At 44.1% G+C, this 21,166-nt stretch overlaps 1 protein-coding gene across 4 annotated transcripts in view; it reads left to right on the top strand.

Annotated features, from left to right (window-relative positions):
- Nucleotides 1-21,166, top strand: part of TM9SF4 (transmembrane 9 superfamily member 4) — a 52,694-nt gene that overhangs the window by 10,828 nt on the left and 20,700 nt on the right. For 2 of the 4 annotated variants that reach the window (XM_053573591.1, XM_053573593.1), the window contains exons 2-6: nt 10,669-10,782; nt 13,134-13,233; nt 18,596-18,764; nt 18,866-18,995; nt 20,332-20,455. In XM_053573591.1, coding sequence (XP_053429566.1) covers nt 10,669-10,782; nt 13,134-13,233; nt 18,596-18,764; nt 18,866-18,995; nt 20,332-20,455 — 637 coding nt within the window. Of the gene's footprint in view, nt 1-6,933; nt 7,123-10,668; nt 10,783-13,133; nt 13,234-18,595; nt 18,765-18,865; nt 18,996-20,331; nt 20,456-21,166 lie in introns of those variants that run through there. The other 2 variants (XM_053573590.1, XM_053573592.1) reach the window with 2 other exon arrangements.

Consider the following 21,166-nt stretch of genomic DNA (forward strand, 5'->3'; position numbering starts at 1 on the left):
CAGGGCACAGTGGCTCACACCTGTAATCCCAGCACTCTGGAAGGCAGAGGTGGCAGGTGGAATCACCTGAGCTCACAAGTTCAAGACCAGCCTAAGCAAGAGCCAAACCCTGTCTCTATTAAAAATAAAGAAAGAAATATTTATTTAGACTTGTGAGACCAGGCAATAAACTACTGTACCTTTTTTTTTTTTTACTTAGTAACTTATGTTAGCAATCCCTTAATAATAATTCTACCTCCCATTTAAATATCTATTGCTAGATTGCCCTTCATAATCTGTATCCAGTGTAATCGGACTTTTTAAAGTTTTTTGACTCTGCTAGGTAGAAAAATGAAAAATGAGATATCGTTATTTCGACTTGCAGTTTTTAAATTATGAAGATATTGAGAATCTTTTTGTATTTGGCCATTTGAACATTTTTTTTTTTTTCAAAGACAGGGTTTTGCTTTGTTGCCCATGTCAGAGTACAGTGGTGCTCCCACAGCTCACTGTAACCATAAATTCATGGGCTCAAGTGATCCTCCTGTCTCAGCCTTCTGAATAGTTGCAACTATAAGCGTGCACCACCACCCCCAGCTAATTTTTTTTTTAAGTCACTGAGTGTTGTGCCCTCAATCCTCAACAATTAAAAAAAAAAAAAAAAAGAAAAGAAACCGAGTCTTGCTATGTTGCCCAGGCTGATCTCAGACTCCTGGCTTCAAGTGTCCTCCTGCCTCGGCCTTCCAAAGTGCTGGAGTTACAGGTTTGTGCCACTGTGCCCAGCCTTTGGACTTTTTTTTAAAAATTGCCCTCTCATAATTTATTTTTTATTTTTTGCCCTTTATTGATTTCTAAGAGTTCTTAGTATATTAAAGAAATAAGTTCTTTGTCAAGTGTGTTAAATGATGTCTTTTTCTTTCTCTATGGTATGCATATTTTTTCTTTTTTTGTATGTCTTTTCTTTATATTCTCTGGATTTTGTTTCATTCTTAAGAAACTTTACATCAAGATTATTTTAAAATGTATCCGTATGTTCTTATAATACTTCTGTTTCAATGTACTTTTAAGTCTTTCTGCCTTCTTCAGTAGCAAAGTTTGGATAGCTCTATATTTTAGTATTTAGTAAAACTAATCTACCTATACTATTCATCTTTTCAAAATAATTCCAACGTAAAGGATAAATAACAAACCAATTACAGTGGTTTGTTCGAGGAAAAGCATTGAATTAGGGGAGGGACAAGGGAGACAAAGGGTCATGGAGGGAAAAGCTTAGGGCAGGTCAAGAGAGGAAAAAAGCATTCATCTATGGCAACACAGTTGTTTGGATAGCTCTAGTCACAACCCCAACCTGTGCTGAGCATGGCTTCCACCCTGGGGAGAGACCTCTGATCACATTCAGCTGTGCCAGATTTGGTGCAGCTGGATTTTCTTCACTCTGCAGGTAACTTGCTTTGTGACCACGAGTATGTCACTTTCCCTCTCTGGACTCTGCAATCACATGACCATTGAGGTTCTTTGAAAAACTGCCTTTATCAAACCCAACTCTGGATGGAGCTTTGCTTTGTTTTATTCTACTTTAAGTTTACCTGCATTGATGGAATGTCCTGTATTTTCAAGGGAATCATAAGCTTCTTGAGTTTCAAGGGAGATCATAAGACTTCTGACTCCCCCCTTCCGTGATCACCTGCTTCCTTCTCGCTAGTAGCTCATTGTGACAGCCTTTTCTGTGAGTAGATAATTTCTTTTGTTGGAAGATTCCTCAGATTGAGCCCACATCTTCCTCTTTGCAGTGTATTCTTTGCTTCTGTTTTTTTAGTGCAACCCAAAACAAGGCTACTCTGCTTTATGAAGCACGTAGTGTGTGCTAGGTGCTTTGTGTACTTTAATCTTTACCATTGTCCCACCACGAAGTTAGTATTTTCCTATTTTACAGATAAGAAAATCAAGACTCAAAAAAGTTTTCAAAACTTACCCAAAGTAATGCAACAAGGAAGTAGTAGGTCTAGGATTTGAATTCATGTCTGTGTGGCCCTCAAAGCTTTAGCTTTTCCCACTACACTATAACAGAAGTATTGAAACAGAAGTATTATAAGAACATATGGATATACTTTCTCAAAGTGTGATTCCTGAGAACAGCAGTATCAGCATCTCCTGGGGACTTGCTAGACATGCAAATACTTTTAGCAGACCCTGGAATCTACTGCCCCACCTGGCTGCTACTTCTCTTCATAACTGAAAGGTGATTTCATTTATTCTTATTAGGTGTCACATCTAGGACTGCACATTACTGTGTCTCTAGAGTAGAAATGTACTGCACACCACCCTCCTTCCCCCAAATACACATACATAGTAGCCAGAATAATCTCTACAACTGCAGATATGATTTATTACTTTTCTCCTTAAAGTTCTTCCGTTTTCCCACTGCACTAAGAACAAAGCCCAAAGTCCTCAATGTGACTTTTGTGTAAAATCTCTCCCATTTTCCAGCCTCCTTACTTTGCATAGACCTAACCAAGCTTGCTATCAAAAGATTCTTCAGGGCAGCGCCTGTGGCTCAAAGGAGTAGGGCGCGGGCCCCATATGCCAGAGGTGGCCAGTTTAAATCCAGCCCCAGCCAAAAACTACAAAAAATAAAAAAATAAAAAAAGATGTTTCATAAGTCAGAAGTCTCATTACCTAGGAGCTTGTTAGAAGTGCGGAATCTCAGACCCCACTCCAGACCTACTGAATCAGAATCAGCATTCAGCAAAGTCACTAGGAGGTTTAAATGCACATTAAAGTTTGAGAAACACCAGCCCGTACTTCACCTGCCAGAACTCAGTTCTCACCAGGCCTTTTGTGCCTGTGTTCTGTTCTTCCTGGAACAACTTCTCTCTGCTCCTTTCCCTTTAGGTCTTAGAGTAGACTTGAGTTCTTAGATATATGCTCCTTCCCTGCGCACTAGACCGGGCATATTGCTGCTCCTGTGTACTCCCCAACATACTGTTCTTAGTGTCTCAACCTGCTGATGACATCTGGGATCTAGTGTTGTGATTGGCTAATAGCTTGTCTCTGCCCTACTTAGCTGAAAACTTGTTGTGGGCATGCGGTTATGTGATGTGTTTTGTGAGGCTGGCACAGTACCTGATCCATAGTAGGTGGTCTATACATAAATGGTGAAGGCTGGGCACAGTGGCTCACACCTGTAATTGCACACTTTAGAGAGGCCAGAGGAGCCCAGGAGTTTGAGAGTAGCCTAGGCAACACATGGAGACTCTGTCTCTACAAAAATTAAAAAGTACGCTGGGGCATGTGTGGTGGCACATGCCTGTAGTCCTAGCTCCTCAGGAGGCTGAGACAAGAGGATCACTTGAGCCCAGGAGTTCAAGCCGGCAGTAACCTATGATCATGCCACTATACTGAAGCCTGGGCGACAGAGGGAGACCCTGTTTCTAAAGAGATTTTTTATTTTATTATATTTTTGAGACAGAATTTCACTTTGACACCCTTGGTAGAGTGCTGTGGTGTCATAGCTCTCAGCAGCCTCAAACTCTTGGGCTCAAGTGATCCTCTTGCCTCAGCCTCCCAAGTAGCGGGGACTACAGGCGCCCGCCACAATGCCCAGCTATTTTTAGAAACAGGGTCTGTGAAAATGGTCTCGAACCTGTGAGCTCAGGCAATCCACCTGCCTTGGCCTCCCAGAGTTCTAGGATTATAGGCGTGAGCCACCGTGCCCGGCCCTCTAAAGAGATTTTTTTTTTTTAATGGTGAACTATTTTCTGTACTGGATAGAACATGGGCTTTGGGCTCAGATAGCCTGGGTACAAACCCTGGGTCAGCCAGGTTAAACCCAGGTTAGTTGCTTCTCTGAGTCTCATTTTTCCTCATTTGTGAAACAGGAATAATAAGAGACCGTATCTCATAGAATTGTTGTCTAGACCAAGATATCAGGTGAAAAGAACCTAGAACTATGCTTAGCACACGATCAGCATTCAGTAAATGTTATTAAGTAACTGCCATTGTTATCAACATGTTACATTCTCATCATCTTGTAATATAGTTCACCTAATTGAAAAGAACATACCTGTACCTCCACATTCTGGCTTCATGACCTTGGGCAAGTTATTTTGCCTCTGGGTCTCAGAGTAACTGGCAGGCAACTGCCAAATAGTAACAGAAGTCTCTAGGTAGGTGTAGTTGTGAAAATGGCACAGGTCAGGGTGAAGTGCTTGGCCCAACATGGGGACTCTGAAAGTGGTGAATGGGAGGAAGGGACCGTGTCTGCCACAGTACCTTGTACTTAGTATGTGCTTAGTGATTCTGCAGCTTCTTGCTGCCTTTTAGTGTGGTTTTCCCACTAGAGTGTTGTCCTCATTTTTGTCTTTTTGTTTTTGTTTTTGTGTGTGTACTTGCTCCATGGGTTTCAGACTTGGGAACAAAGGTGTATTGAATTCTTTCAGGATTTGCTTTTCATTTGTCTGCAAGCTGAGCTTCTCAGCGAGTCCTCAAGTTCCCCAGGGTGGTGTCTTTTGGCAGAGCCTGGAGGATTTCGTTTCAATAGGAGGCAGAACTGAAGTAACTTCTTAGATTTAATTGTGCCGATAACTAGAGGAGATTGTAATCCTCTGCCCTGGCTTCAAATCACCTATCAGATAAGACAAAAAGGTCTGGCGTCCAGCTCCTTAGGAGGAGAAATTCTGAACACATGCTATTATAACCAATAATACACAGTCCCTGGGTTATAAATGAGATAGGTTCTATAGCAGCAGTTCTCAACCTATGGGTCACAACCCCTTTGTAACAATAAAAATACATCACGGCATTAGGAAGTTTGAGAAGCACTGTTCTATAGGTTTGTTCTGAAGTTGAATTTGTATGTAAGTTGGAATAGGTACATTTACCTATTACCTATAATGGCCCTTGTTCATAGTGTAAGTTGTACGTAAGTTGTATGTTTGTAACTCGGGGACTGCCTATACCTTATATATGATGAGAGTAGTGGCTTATTGTTTGTTAAGTGTTTTCAGATCTCTTTTGAGCTCCACCTCTAACATACAAATCCATCTTAAGCAGCGAGGACACAGAGTTCAGCAAAGTTGACTGCCCAGAGCTGCACAGCTGAAGAATGGGTTCTAACTCTCCGCCTTTATTTTGGGGCCCCAAGTTCATGCTTTCCCTAGGATGTGATAGCTGCCCCCCAATTGATTGTCAGGATGTAGTTTTAAACCTAGTCAAAGAGAAATATACCCTTCTTGTAAGGGGCTTTTTCATCTATGATAGACCCTTCTACTTGACCAGTGACGGCACTTCAGGATGTCTAGAGCAGTGGTTCCCCAACCGTTTTCGCACCAGGGACCAGTTTCTTGGAAAATAGTTTTTCCACAGCTAGGGGGATGGTTTCTGGATGATTCGAGTGGATTACATCTCCACCTCAGATCATCAGGCGGTCAAGGGTCCTCAAACTACGGCCTGCGGGCCACATGAGGCCATGTGATTGTATTTGTTCCCATTTTGTTTTTTTACTTCAAAGTAAGATATGTGCAGTGTGCATAGGAATTTGTTTGTAGTTTGTTTTTTTTTTAACTATAGTCTGCCCCTCCAACGGTCAGAGGGACAGTGAACTGGCCCCCTGTTTAAAAAGTTTGAGGACCCCTCCATTAAATTCTCATAAGGATCATACCCAGATCCCTCGCATGTGCAGTTTACAGTAGGATTGTGCTCCTATGGGTATCTAATCCACCACTAATCTGGCAGGAGGTGGAGCTCAGGTGGTGATGCGGCTGTGAATACAGATGAAGCTTTGCTCACCCCATCACTCTCACTTCCTGCTATGCAGCCCAGTTTCTAACAGGCCAAGGACTGCTACTGGTTTGGAGCCTTGGGGTTGGGGACTGCAGGTCAAGAGGAGTGCTTCTTTAACTTGCTGAAGTTAAAGTTTAAGAAGCACTCCTGGGAGCTTGCTGAAATGCAGGCTGTGATTCACTGTTCTAGGGACAGGCCTAGGATTCTACATCTCCCCCTAGTAAGTTTCCAGGTAATAGTGATGCTGCTCCCCAGAGGATTCAACTTTGAACAGTAAGGATCTAGAGACTCTTCATTATAAATGTACTGAAATAAAACTATCTCTCAGAGATTCCAACTTATAATTGGTTAGGATAATCTGTAATCTAGGATCAGACCTTGACATTGGTATTTTTTAAAGTTCCCCAGTGAATTGAGAACTGCTATCCTAGACATACAAATATCGTTTAGGGGTGATAAATGTTCTCAGGGATTCTCAGCCAAGGTCCTTGGACAGATGGAAAGGTGGGGAGGTGTCAAAAACTTAAATGTGAGGAATTTTTGTTTTTTATCAGAGTCACAAGGGGATGTAGCAACGACTAATATTAAACCTGTGTATGAGGGGATAGTTTCATACTTTTATATATCAGAAGTTGGTTGGTGCTTCTTATTAATTTGCTTGGGAAAGATTTGGGTTCCCCCATCAACAAAGCCAGACAAGTGATGAGTGCAGGTGGAGAGATGGCTGATATTTAAACAACTTTAACTTACCACGGAGAGTGTAACTTAAACAAGCATGGATTTAAATGTTTGCCACACAAGTTAAGCTGCAGTCTTTGAACTGTGTAAGTGTGAAAGTTCATTTGGGTATTGGGTGATATTTTTTGTTCTTTTTCTCTAGTGTCATCATAGAGATATTTATAAAATGCCTTGAAAAGTAAGGAAGAGACTAATTCTCTTTGTGAGACTCTGAGGGAGTTCTTGAAGATATATATATTTTTTTTTTTTTTTTTTTTTTTGAAGCAGAGTCTCAAGCTTAGGTATAGTGCCATGGCATCACAGCTCATAGCAACCTCAAATTCTTGGGCATAAGCAATTCTGTTGCCTCAGCTTCCCAAGTAGCTGGGGCTACAGGCTATTTTGTTGTTGTTGTTGTCATTATTGTTGCGGTTATTATTGCAATTTTAGCTGGCCCCAGGCCGGGTTTGAACCCGCCAGCCTCCGTGTATGTGTCCGGTGCCCTACCCACTGAGCTACAGGCGCTGCCTGGAAGAAATATTTCAAACTGGACCTCCAAGATCAAGTGTCAGAAACAACCTACGTGAGTCTGCTCACCAATGGCAGGGACAGTCTTTGTGTCTCCTGAAGACTTACAAAGCTAAGGTGAGAGGTGTTGGTGAAAAGGCATTAGGGCCAGCAGGGGGAGGGCCCTCCATACCAAGTTACTATTTCTATAACCTCTCTGTTCAGACAGTGATATTTTCTTTCACCTCATTTATTAAGTGTTATAAATACTACATAATCCTTTAAGAAAAACTAGCAAATACTTACATGCCCAAAAAAGGAGAAAAGTCCGTTACTCAGACAACACATTTTGCCTCCTAAACATTCTCCCAAAGATAACTTTAAGAAAATAAATAAATCTTGGGCAGCACCTATGGCTCAAGGAGTAGGGCGCCAGCCCAGTGTACTGGAGGTGGCAGGTTCAAAGCTGGCCCTGGCCAAAAACTGCAATAATAATAAATACATAAATAAATACATCTTACCATACAGTGTTCTGTCCCAGCTTTTTCTACTGAATCTAAAGCCAAATGTTCCCACTCAAGAAATATATCACCATTTTTAACAGCTACTTAAATGGATAAATGGACATATAATTTAACTCATTCCACTAACATTGACTGTTTTACTATCCCAAGTCATGAACAATTTTACTGTTTTAAATAATGCTATAGTGAACACCCTTTTATGTGCACACTTTGGCAGTTGCCATGTTTTTCTTTACATTTATATAATTAGAATTACAAAATCAAAGAGTATGCATGGGGGGGAGCTTTTCAAATGCAATACAGAGTGTCAAACTGACCCCTAGAAGTGTTTCCATCTATTATCCATCCAGTCAGATGAGAATACCAAACCAGTGACATTTTTATATCTAAAATGAAGAGTGTCATCTGACAGTCATTAGTCCCAAGCTCAACTTCTGAATTGCTTTTCGTTGCCAACTTATTATTTTCAAAGATTCTAGCATATGGTAAAGATATCCTTTGCTGTTTTTCATCTCTTGATTCTTCCTGAGATAAATTGGTTTGTGGTTTGTTGATAATATCTTTGTGTGAGGATTGTCTGTTTTCTGCATTGTTTTTCAAAAATTCAGAGTTGATTTTTTGTTTGTTTGTTTGTTTGTTTAGAGACAGAGTCTCACTTGGTCACCCTCCATAGAGTGCTGTGGTGTCACAACTCACAGCAACCTCCAGTTCCTGGGCTTAGACGATTCTCTTGCCTCAGCCTCCTGAGTAGCTGGGACTACAGGCGCCCACCACAACAGCCGGCTATTCTTTTTGTTGTTGCAGTTTGGCCGGGCCGGGTTTGAACCACCACCCTCGTTATATGGGGCCGGTGCCCTACCCACTGAGCCACAGGCGCCGCCCAGAGAGTTCATTTTTTTTTTTAGCAACTTTTGGATGGCAGTTTATGCCAGTAACACAGGGTTTGCCTTCCTTATATTGTGATTCACTGGAATCCAGGTACAGAGGGGAATTCGAGGGAAAAAGAGGGTAGAGTTAATATCTCTTATGTGGAGTACTTAACATTCTAACAACTGACAAATGAGGGTGCTGCGGGTTCCGATGAGGGAGAGCCAGAATCTTCAGATGACCAGTCAAGTGGAGGAAATCTGATGGAGAGGAAATCAGATGCTGTACCTAGCCTGCTTTTGGTAGGCTTCCCATCACTATTCTGGGAGAAAGTATGAAAATGTAGGCCGGCACAGTGGCTCCTGCCTGTGATCCTGGGAGGCTGAGGTGGGAGGATTGCTTGAGCTCAGACTGAGCAACAGAGAGATCCCATGTCTACAAAAAAATGGAAAAATTAGCCAGGCATGGTGGCACGCACCTGTCGTCCCAGCTACTTGGGTGGCTGAAGCAGGACAATTGCTTAAGCCCAGGAGTTTGAGGTTGCAGTGAGCTATGATGATAACTACTGTACTCCAGCCAGGGTGACAGAGCAGGACTGTCTCCAAACAATAAAAAATAATAAAAGTATTTTCAGGGAACTGGTGATAGCATTTGTACATGAGGACCTGGAGTCTGAGGAAGATTTATTTTTCATGGCAGTACCCATTTATATGTTTGAATGATTTACTTTATGTATTTTACTTTTCAAAAAAGATTTAAGCTAGTTATTTTTTAAAAGCCTTACTCCCCCATGGTTATATAAGATGTTAACTTTAGGAGAAACTAGGTGAAGAGTATATGGGATCTCCATAGTGTTTTTATAACTCTTGTATGAATCTAAATTTATTTAAATTTAAAAAAGAAAAATGGAGGAAAGAGGGAAAAGTACTGTCTTCCTATATGGAATCCTACCCCATGAAACAATTTTTACCTTCTTGTCATTTCTTTTAAAGATTTTCTTGCTCTCACTTCTAATTCTGCCAACCTCCTAATTACAAAGTACAGTACACCTGCTTAACCATTTTCACTCATCCTTATTTCATAATGAATATCAGCTGGCAGATATTTAAACATTCACAACAAATCAGGGGTAAAACTTTGTGAATATATTATTTTTAAGACTTTGCCCAAGCTATAAAACCGAAAGAATCATCTGAGTACATACATGTATGTGGTGGGGGTGGGGGAACGGGATGGATGGAGGGGGCTGTGACCACTGCTGGGGGCTCTGAAATCCAGCAGCAGTGAAAGGATGGAGAGAGAAGGCCGATGCAGAAACACAGTTGAGGTCGTGATGCAGGTGTGTGATTCAGGAAAGTTCCTTGTTGAGCCCAGGCAGGGCGAGGAGAATCAGGCAGCTCTTCCAGTTATTTCAAGGAATAAAGCACTGTTCTCATTGGAGGGAAGGAGATGTTCAGATGGGGTGGACTTCTTCAGGTCACAGATTGATCTCTCTCGCCTTTGATTCTCTGGTGACTGTCCTGCATGCAGATACATACTGAGTGCCCACTCTATGCCAGGCAGTGTTCATGGTGCTGCGATATCATCCCTGCACCTACCAAGACTGTATTTGAGTAGAAGGGACATCAGTGCAAATAAATACATGACATGTCAAGTAGGATGTCAGTGAGGCTTCTCTGAGGAAGTGGCATTTGAGAGACCCAAATGAAATAAGGAAAGAGATGAGCCATGCGGGTGTCTGTAGAAAGGCATTCTGGGAGAAGGCCCTCGGGTGAAGAAGGGCTTCTTGTCAGGGGACAGCAAAAAGGCTCGTGTGGCTGAAGCTGAGTGGGAGGTGATAAGAGGCCAAAAGAATTTCGGAGAAGCTTATAGTAACATAGATAGGTAACATCGGAGCTTCCTGACAAAGTGCCTGTTGCTGTAAAAAGAAATGAGAATTAATGGAACATTGTGGACTTTTATTTCCCACTAGGAATCCTGAAGGGTGATACACCATGAAATCGTTAAAAGATTGATCCAGAAATGGGAGATGTGGTTCCTGTTGGACAGTCTTCCCCTTTACCCAGATATCAATTACTTGACCCCTTTTCTAGCTTATTCCTAAAGTGCAGAACTGTCTTGTGGCAATCCTGGGGGCCTTCAGGGGGCAACATTTACAAGGTTCTCAGGCTCCAGGAATAGAGGGCGACACCAGGTCAGATAAAACAGACATGACAGTGGTGTGACTTGATCTCCCCAGGGGGTGCTCACTTCTTTCTCCCACTCCATCCGCGGCCTCCCCTCTTCCAAGCAGGAGTGGTTGCCGTGGTCCTTGCTGCTTCTCTCTCTCACGGGTCAGTCAAGCGCCTTCTATGTCCCTGGGGTCGCACCAATCAACTTCCACCAGAATGACCCGGTAGAGATCAAGGTAAGTGTGTTCTGAACCCCTGGAGCCTCTGTGCTGCTTAGAGGACCACGGGGAGCCGTTCGTGTCCATCCTGTGGTTGTAGGGAACAAAGACTAGTGCCAGTTGTCCTGGGAGAAAGTGTCACTGCATGCTGTATGGGCTGGAAGTGGTGTCCTGGAGTGTCCTGGGGAGCCCTGAGGTTCTGGGGGCTCTCCCCCTGCCTCTTCACCGTAGCCTGTCTGCGTTTCTGGTTCTTGCTGTGTCTCTGTGTATGCTTACGGGCATGTGCATCCCTGTCTATTTCTCTCACCTTTGCTCTTGAACATTCTTTTCTCTGTGTGTGTGTGTCCATGCCCATCTCTTTCTGCATCTCTACTTCACTCCACCTGCCACCTGCTCTTTGGCATCTCTGTCTCCATCTTCCTCTCTGTGACCAGCTTTCTCTGCGTAACTCATAGCATCTGCTCGTTATTGTTCATATATTGTGAACATCTCTCTTCCTTGGCAGTCAGAATTGTGACTTGCAAGAACAGTCATTGAAGTAACATATATTGTAGGTGGTTTACATGCCAGGCATTATGCATGGCTTAGCTCAGGATGCCTGCCAAGAACCCTCTGAGGTGAAGTCTGTATGTTTTATGGATTTCCTACACATTTTACAGATGAGGCAACTGAGGCCCAGGAATAATCAATATGCTCACAGTCACATGGTGAGGAAGACATAGGGTTAGTCCAGAGCCCCGTCTCCTAGGCACTGCAGTGGTCTCCTCTCGGTGCCTCTGCCTAAAGCTCCCTCCAGAGCAAAGCTGTGCCACAAAGGCTCCTGGGGGTGCTCTGGCTTCCAGTCCTGCCTACCTGAGAATGTGGGAAGAGAGAGTGAGAGGGAACATAAAGGTGGGACTCATGTCTTTATAATAGGGATTCTTTTCTGACTGTCTGGAGAGAGAATGCTAAGAAACACAAAATTGTTGTAACAATAACTTTTTGGCCATTTTTCTTCAAGCCGTTTATGTAGGGCTTAGTAGAGGCCCTTAATCTCCTCAGTCTGCATCCAAAAAGCTTTTAAACTCAAAACGTTTTCTAAACTCATTAGAGGCAATAGCTGGCCTGAACTGAGCATGCAGCTTTTCATTGACTTGTCCCACTGAAGAGGAATATTTTTGCATTTGTCTTTGCAGTCACTGAACATGAAGTGCTGCTCCAGACCCAGTGGAGGGTGTTAGGAAACCTATGGTGTGTACAACACATTTCCTTCTCAAACCTGGAAAATCCCAGAGCAAGAGTTGTAGAGAAGTGTTGTTACACCTGCATTCTAAAGGTCATTTATACTTTTAGATGTTGTATGAAGAATAAAGGTAATTTTAATTACATGTAGGTTAAAATTTTATTTTTTGTAACATTTTGATGGGTTCTGTACTATCTACGGTCTGGTGTTTTCTGTAAGTACTCCATTTCCAGAGCTATATTTTGTGTGCTTGCATCATTTTTTATTCTCCTTCATCATCTTAAACCTGGTTTTTAATGTCACACAATATTTAATTAAATAAATATATCATGGTTTATTGATCAGTTTCCCATGGAAGGGGCTTCTAGTTGTTTTTTACTTTTCTGTCTTCTGTCATTCAGCAAACATTTAATGAGCACCTCCTCTGCCTGGCTCGAAGGCGCTGAGTGACAGAGGTGACGGAGGCACGAAAGGTCTCTGCCCTTATGGAGCTTAAGTCTTAAATTCTAGTGGGGGGAACGCTGATTTTTAATAAATAGGTACACAAAATAATTACATCTTATCAGACAGGAAAAGGAGGGAACTGAGGTAGTGTAGAGGATGATGGGGGTTCCATTAGATATGCTGTTTAGGGGGTCTCAGAGGAGTTAAGCTGAAACCTGAGTGTGAGCAGAAGCCAGATATGTACAGAGGACAGAAAGGAACAGCAGGTTCCAAGCCTGAGTCAGAGCTTGACTGACTCAAGGAACTGAAGAAGATGACCACTGTGGTTATGAGTCAAAAGTGAACTTCTTTGTTATTAAAGGGTTTTTCCCTCATTTGAAGTTATTTCCTTAGGAAAGATGTTCAGAAATGAAATTACCTGGTCAAAACATAGCAACACATGGAAGATTCTGTATATTGGACTTGGTTGTGATTTGAAACCAATTCTGTACCACAATCTAAAACTAATGAAATGTGAAGTAATTCAGAATTGGGGGCAGTGGGCAGTGTGTAGTATACTGTAGTTAGGTCTGCTGTAGTTACTTTGCCTATTGGATACTGTTGCCAAATGTACTAAGGATGTGTGGGTACCTGGCAAAGTTATGAAAGAGGCATCTTAGTTTCTGCTGGATGGTGGGACAACAGCCCCTTCTTCTCCCACCAGGCCGTGAAGCTCACCAGCTCTCGAACCCAGCTACCTTATGAATACTACTCACTGCCTTTCTGCCGGCCCAGCAAAATCACCTACAAGGGAGAGAATTTGGGTAAGTGCTGCTTTCACACCGCTGTCAACCAGTTAGCATGATTATGACAATAGCAGTAAACCTTGCTGTGTGCTGGGCACTATTCTACTTACTTTACTACTGGCTAGCTTATGTAATTACGGCTTATAATGGCCCTGGAGCAGTAGTGCTGTGTTTATTACCATTTTGCAAGTTAAGAGACTTGCCTCTGATTATATTTGTACTTAATGGCTAAACTAGGCTTTGAATCCAAGCAATTAGTCTTTAGCACTTGGCTTTTGCTCAGACTAGCTCTGCCTGGGTTTCTAGATTTCTTCTCTTTTATGGCTTCTGTCACCTGCTCTGCTTTTAATGGAAAGAGCAAGTGATTACCTCTGCCCTAAAAGCAAGCAGAGAAAACACTGTAGTTTTTGCTAAGCTGACTTGCTTCAAATAATGTTATGAGGTACCCAGCACAGTATCTGGCACATGTATTCCATAAATAGTAGCCATTTTATTCAAGTTTAAATAATTCTCTATTTGGCAGAATTTCATGCTTAAAGGAAAAGGCATTTAGAGGCATCTCTTCAGGACAGAATTATTAGTGTTTCTGTTCTGCCCATTAAGTCAAGCCAGCCCAGGTGTATGTTAAGTCCTGGATATAAAAGCATGGAAAGATGCTCTTCCTGAACTCAAGGAACTGAAGGGACTTTCTTTTTTCCTGATACTTTAGGAAGCAGAAAGGAGAGAGCAGGCCCCTGAAAGGACTGCCTTCTCTGTCAGGGCTACCTATGGTAGAGATGCTGCCAGAACCCCTAGCTGACAAGTGTATCTACTCCCAGGTAGTAGGGGCCTGATCCAGCTGGAGGCAGGCACTTGGAACAAGTTTAACGAAACTGAGCAGCACCACTTCCCCCAGATACCAACTTTGCCTATGTCTTGCCTCATGTTAAACAGAGATTGACCTCAGAGCATCGGCTGACTTCCACTAACAGTGCAGTGGTGCAGCTCGTGACCTTGTTGCTGACTATCTATATGCTGACACCAGCCTGCCATTTTCTTTCTTTCCTTTCATGCCCTAGCCACCTTGCCTTTGCTAGGAAGCCCGACCACTTGATCCTCCAGAGTCCAGATACCAGGTCCCTCAGAGCTGCTTCTCCCTTCCCCTATAAGCTGATGTGGCTTCTTTGGCAACCCAAGGCTCTACAGTTAGACACACTTCAGTGTGATACTGGATGATCTTAACCTCTTTGGATCTCTGCTCAATTTTCCATGAAGCTGAGGAATGTTCCTGCCTCATAGAAATGGAGACTTCTGTGTATAGATGTCATCTTGCCATGTTGCATTTCTGGTTTGGGGGGGTGGAGGTTGAGACAGAGTCTCACTTTGTTGCCCTTGATAGAGTGCTGTGGCGTCCCAGCTCACAGCAACCTTTAACTCTTGGGCTTAAGTAATTCTCTTGCCTCAGCCTCCCAAGTAGCTGGAACTACAGGCACCCACCACAATGGCCAGCTGTTTTTTTGTTGTAGTTGTCATTGTTTCGACAGGCCCAGGCTGGGTTCGAACCTGCCAGCCCAGGTGTATGTGGCTGGAGCCCTAGCCTCTAAACTACAGGCGCTGAGCTTGCATTTCTATTTTTGGGTAGTGTTTCCTTTCATGGCCTAGGGGCTTCTTGACTCAAGGGATTATGTCTTATATTCCTTTCTCTTCTCAACTTCTAGCCCAGAACCTGACATATAGTAGGCATTTGGGAAACGTTAATGTCCTAAGTGGAGCAAAAAAATCCTTGATTGAATGTCTTTTGGATTGTAAACCAGTCATTACAATGTAAAGTAAAAACTTTACATTATCACCATCATCATCATCACCACCACCATCAATGCTTATAAGGTTCTTCCTATAAGCTGGGTGCTATTATAAGCATTTCTGTTTCAACTCATTTAATTCTCACAACTGAGCAGCACCAGTTGTTGCTTACTATCTCCTTGTTATAGACCAGGGAAGTGAGGTAGATTCTCTTACTATCTCCTTGTTATAGAAGTGAGGTAGATTCTCTTAATATCTCCTTGTTACAGACCAGGGAAGTGAGACACAAAGAGGTGAAGTCATTTGCCCTAGGTCACTCATCTAGTGAGTGGCAAAGCCCTGGGGCCTGGCTCCAGAGTCCATACTCTGAAGCCTCACACTCTGTGCACTGTCTTCCTTGAGGCTTATAGTAACTCTGTAAACTATAAGAACAGCTTGTCATACTCTGTAACTGTAAGCTGTAAAGAGTACAGAGTTACAGAGTATGATCACTCTTCATTTCATAGTAGAGGGAACAGCAGCCTCAAGGATTTGAAAGACTGGTTTAGGGGGTGGCACCTGTAGCTCAGTGGGTAGGATGCCAGCCACATACACCAAGGCTGGCAGGTTCAAACCCAGCCCAGGCCAGTGAAAATCAACAATGACAACTGCAACAAAAAAATAGCCAGGTGTTGTGGCAGGTGCCTGTAGTCCCAGCTACTTGGGAGGCTGAGGCAAGAGAATTGCTTAAGCCCAAGAGTTTGAGGTTGCTGCCAGCTGTGACACTAGGACACTCTACCGAGGGCAACATAGTAACCATCTCCAAAAAAAAAAAAAGACTCGTTCAGGGTCACATGGTAGAGGAGTTGAGATTTAACCCCAATTTGTTTGCTCTAAAGCCAGAGTTCTTTCTGTGGTCCCAGGCTGCCTTCTCTGGGAAGGCTCATGTGGGCTGTCTGAGGGAAGTGCTCGTGGTTGTCACGTGGATGGAGCGCTCGTGTCATGGGGTATGCTGTGGCACATGATCTGGAATATAACATCAGGCTCTCTTAAAGGGTCCACGTCTATGGCTTCTTGCTCACTGCTAAAAGGAATACTTCCGTATTAGAAATGAGCCATTCCTGACCAGCCATTCCTCTTTTTTGGATTAAATTTAATTTCTAAATATCAAGAAGTGATACCACCCTACTTGGTCTGTAGCCCTTTTGCCTTCTCTATTGTTGTTCCTCCCCTCAAGCAAGATCTTTTTTGACCAGAGAAGTGGGCATGTAGATGAGGTTTAGAGGAAAGAGCCCAAGGGTCAGTTTTACCACAGCCCTTCATAGTCAAGGGCAAGCCACTATCCTCTGTCATCCTCAGCTTTGTTGTCTGTGAAATACATTTCAGCCGTAGACTATGCAGATGTCTTATCATGTCCTTGCTCTTAACAGGCCAGTCCATGCCTGGGTTTTGCACATTCACCTACATTGCAGGCTTCTAAAACAGGGCAGAGGGGAGGAGGCCTTCATCCAGGCCCCTCCTTACCCTCTCCCTCTCCTGGGTGGCCTCATCCGCGCTTGAAGCATCACTTGACAGGTCTGTTTTGCAAAGCAGAGTGCTGCCCCTACAGCAACACAGCTCATGGCCCTGCCACTTACCATCTGTGTACCCACAACTCACAGCTTTACCTCTGCCCTGACCTTTCCTCTGAGCCTCACTGCCTACTTGACATGTCAAAACAAAATGTCTTCCATCTGAATTTGCTATTCTTTGTTTTCCCACCTAGAACCTGGTTGTGGAAATCTCAGGGTCTTCCTAACATGCAACACCCTCACTCATCCCTTGTATCCAGTCGGCACCAGATTCCCTAGGTTTCTGTTTCTCAGTAGCTCCTGGATCTGGGTCCTCTTCTCCATCCTCACCACTCTCTATTCTACCCACCAGCATCACTCATTTGCATGACTGACTGCCATCACTCCCAGCCAGTTTCTTGCTTCTTTTGTTTTCTTCTTAAGATAGCCAGAGTGACCTTTTTGTAACCAGAATCAGGTAAGTGTTTCCCCTCCTTGTCAGAAGCCTTCATTGGCTTTTGTTGCTTTCTAGATAAAGATCGAACTATGTGTGGCCCACAGGGCCCCTGAGGACCAGCTCTGGCCCATCTCTCCAGCTCACCCAGTCATTCTGCCAAGCTCTTTGCACGACAGCCACATAGGCTCTTAAGTTTACTACTTCCCACAGAGCCTTTGCACATACTATTCTCTGTCTAGAATGTTCTTCCCCTATCTTTTGACCTGGTCAACTTTTTCTCTTCCTTTAGAGCTCATTCAAGTACCATTTCTTCAGGGAAGCTTTCTTAAACCGACTGCCCCATGTCTTCAGAAAGTTATACCATAAATTCTCATTTTTTGGCTTTCAATCACAGTCTGTCCTTCCACTAGACCATAAGCTCTAAGACTATGTATAATCAACTTTGTATCTTCCGGGCCTGGCACATGGTAGGTACCCCAGTACATGATCATGAGTAAATGAATGAATGACTAGAAGACTAGACAGACAGTGCCATATCTAGAGGGTCCACCGCTGTTAAACCAAGTGCACGTGGAAGTGTCAGTTCTGCATGTTGGCTCTGGTTGGTCTCCTTCAGCTTGCATGAGTTTCATAGTAAAATCACTTGTTGAATGGCTCAGAAAGAAAGTACCATCGGGTGAGTTGACAGTCCCTAACTGCTCAGTGCCTGTTAGCATGAGGTCTGGCAGCAGGTTACTCTGAAGCCACAGGTATACAAGGGACATGCCTGTATAAGTAAAAAGATGTTTTGGATAAAAATCTCAGGTGCTGGATTCACCGTGCTTATCACCCTGCTTCCGTCACTGCCTGAAGCAGGATCTGAAGACACAGGGATAAATAATAAACAGTCTACCTTAGAGAGCTAGACACATAAATATATCAGAACATTGATCAAAGTAATATCATTAACATATGAAAAGGTACTGATGCTAAAATTAGTATTTGTTGCCTGTCTTCACTTGGCCTGGTACCTTATTTGGATTAACTCCTTTATTTCTCACTATAACCCTGAGATGTGGGTGCTATTATTATTGCATTTTACAGATGAGGACGTTGAGGCTCATTGACTGCTAAGCTACTTAGTGAAAGAGGCAAGGTACAGTAGCAGGAGGCCTGGAGTTGGAGCCTTCTCACTTGACTGCCTGGTGCTTCCTCTGGACAGAGGGAAATTAGAGGAGAGAGTGATAATTTTGCCCTGAAGAGGTCAAGAAGGGCTTAACTGGAGAGAGAGAAATGGAAGCTGAGCTTGCAGCCAAGAGCGCTGGGCAGGGAATGGCACTTCAGGCAAAGGAAGTGATTAAGGGCCAGCTGCATGGAAAGGTGTGGCATGTTTGATGAGCACTGAAGGATCCAGTGGTGCTAGAGCACAAAGGAGAAAGGACAGGCAACATGTGGGGGTTAGCTAGCCAGCTCCATAGGAACAGCTGGGGTAAGGCATTGACTGCCAGGCTGGGGTACTGCTCAAGCCCTTGGAAGTCCAGTCTGTTCTGCAATCCTGCGTTTCTGTGACTCTGCTGACCTCAGCAACCTCAGGGCTGAAGCTCTGAGCTTGGATCTGTCTCTCTTATGGCAGGAGAGGTGCTGAGAGGGGATCGGATTGTCAACACCCCTTTCCAGGTTCTCATGAACAGTGAGAAGAAATGTGAAGTTCTGTGTGGCCAGTCCAACAAGCCAGTGACCCTGTCAGTGGAGCAGAGCCGGCTCGTGGCCGAGCGGATCACAGAAGACTACTATGTCCATCTGTAAGTTGTCCTCTGCACCCTGTTGGCCTCAAATTCACATGCAGGAGGGCACTGATGGGAGAGGCAGTCCAGAGGGACTGAGCGGGGACTTGGGTTTCCAGCATTGCTGACAATCTGCCTGTGGCCACCCGACTGGAGCTGTATTCCAACCGAGACAGCGATGACAAGAAGAAGGAAAAAGATGTGCAGTTTGAACATGGCTACCGGCTTGGCTTCACAGATGTCAACAAGGTATAGTATCTTTGGTGTGCTGTCAGGGTTGGGGAGCCACACTTCACAAGTCATGAACCGTGGGGCCACAGGGAAGGGGAAAACATTCAGCTGTAGGCTTGCAATACAGGAATACATGGATTGGCCAAGGCCAGTTTCTTCTGGTTTCCTTGGGCACGATAGTCTGTCAGAGGTCTGAGTGCTTTGGGCAAGGCCCTGGTAGATGCTACAAGGACAAGGCACAATCCCTAAAAAGTCAGATTCCTTAAAAAAATTCTGGGACATCATCACCCCTTTCCAGGTTCATGGAGGAGAGTTGAGTAGTGGTCAAGAAGATGTAGGCTCTCAGGGTTTGAGTCCTGCCTCTACCACTTACTGGGTGACTGTGAGCCTGTGATTCCTTGTTTATAGATGTGTGTGATAAGCATGGCCACCCTCTGGAGTTGTTATGTAGAGAAAATCAGATTGTCTGTGTGAGTACTTCATAGCACAGCCCCTGGGAGTAAGCTAATGATGATGATTATAACTGTGATCTTTACTTACCTGATTTTCTAAACTGAACACATATTACTTAGGAAATAAAAGGTAAAACATTTCTTTTGAAGCACAGCTCATGTCCTTAAAGAGCTTCTGTTTTATTTTTTATTTTTTGTTGCAGTTTTTTTTTTTTGGCCAGGGCGGGATTGGAACCCACCACCTCTGGCATATGAGGCTGGTGCCCTACTCCTTTGAGCCACAGGCACCACCCAAGAGCTTCTGTTTTAATTGGGAAGAGAACTGACAATGTAAGAGCCTGCATCTTAAGTACCAGTCACCTCCCACTGACTGTAGTGCCAGTGGAGTTCAGGTTGTCACAGAGAAAGTGGGCCTTGAAAATAAGTAGGTTTTTACTGAAGTGTTGAATTGGGGGATGGCATTCTTATTGGAATGAATGTAGTAAACAGAGATGCAAAGTAGGGAGGATCTGGGAAGCCAAAGAGTTAACATGACTTAGAAGACGATGACATCCTGATATGTTAGAGTCAGATGCTGGAAGGCCTTAAATGCCAAGCTAAGAGAATTTTATCTGTTAAGCTCTAGGGAGCCCTTGAGGGTTTCTGAACAGGGCAGTGATATGAAGAGAAAAGCGTTTTTGAAGGTTGGTACAGCCAGGCATGCTGGTAGGAGGAGGGACTGACCCCCGTAGTCTCCCTGAGTGCTTTTTTTTTTTTTTTTGGCCAGGGCTGGGTTTGAACCCGCCACCTCCGGCACATGGGACAGGCGCCCTACTCACTGAGCCACAGGCGCCACCCTCCCTGAGTGCTTTACTCTTGTCTCTTGGCTGTCAGCTGTTCTGTTCTCTGTTGCTCCGTTTTAGATCTACCTGCACAATCACCTCTCATTCATCCTTTACTACCACCGCGAGGACATGGAAGAGGACCAGGAGCACACATACCGTGTCGTCCGCTTCGAGGTGATTCCCCAGAGCATCAGGCTGGAGGGTGAGTGGGGAGGTGTGACCAGAGGGGCAGGGCTGGATGGGCCTGGGCTGCCACACCCAGGGTCTTCTCATTCCTGAGCTGGCTGATAGGCTCAAGTATAGCTGATGGGTCCAGCCAAGGTAGGGTCACAGAATTCCTGTTAGAGAAGGTGGTGGTGAGGGGAGAGCTGACATCTAATGTCTGCTGTGGCATGGGCTGGATACCTTCCTAGTTTACCCTTTCCCGGCATCCATAGGAGGTAAATATGTAGTGATTACAGCAAGAAACGAGAGGCTCCGAGAGGTTAGTGACATGGCCAAATCTAGACAGCAAGTTGGGGCTTTGTGGAGCCTTTTCAGAAGAACCAGCCACCACATTCTGGGTTGAAAAACAAGGGGCAAGTTCCAAGACAGAGCTGTTGGGCAGCAGTCTTCTTTGTTTCTTTCCCTCTGTGTTATTGACAGAGACTAGAATTTGTCCAGGATCAGCCATCTTTCTTCAGTTTGGGAGCCCAGCTGAGTCCTGCTGGGCCTTAGAGAACCTGGTCCAGCTTTACCTCACCTGCCAGCCCTTGCTCACCACAGTTAAGCAGTAGGCCCACCCATGGTGGTGGTTTTCTGACTTTTCTTTTTTTACAAGCTAGGTAACCTACTTTTCAAACAAAATTGTACACAGACGGCTTAAACATAGATCCTATACTTTAATAGCACCACACTGCATCTCCTGCTCTGA

This window comes from Nycticebus coucang, chromosome 21 (genome assembly GCF_027406575.1).
Source record: "Nycticebus coucang isolate mNycCou1 chromosome 21, mNycCou1.pri, whole genome shotgun sequence".
Classification (NCBI taxonomy): domain Eukaryota; kingdom Metazoa; phylum Chordata; class Mammalia; order Primates; family Lorisidae; genus Nycticebus; species Nycticebus coucang.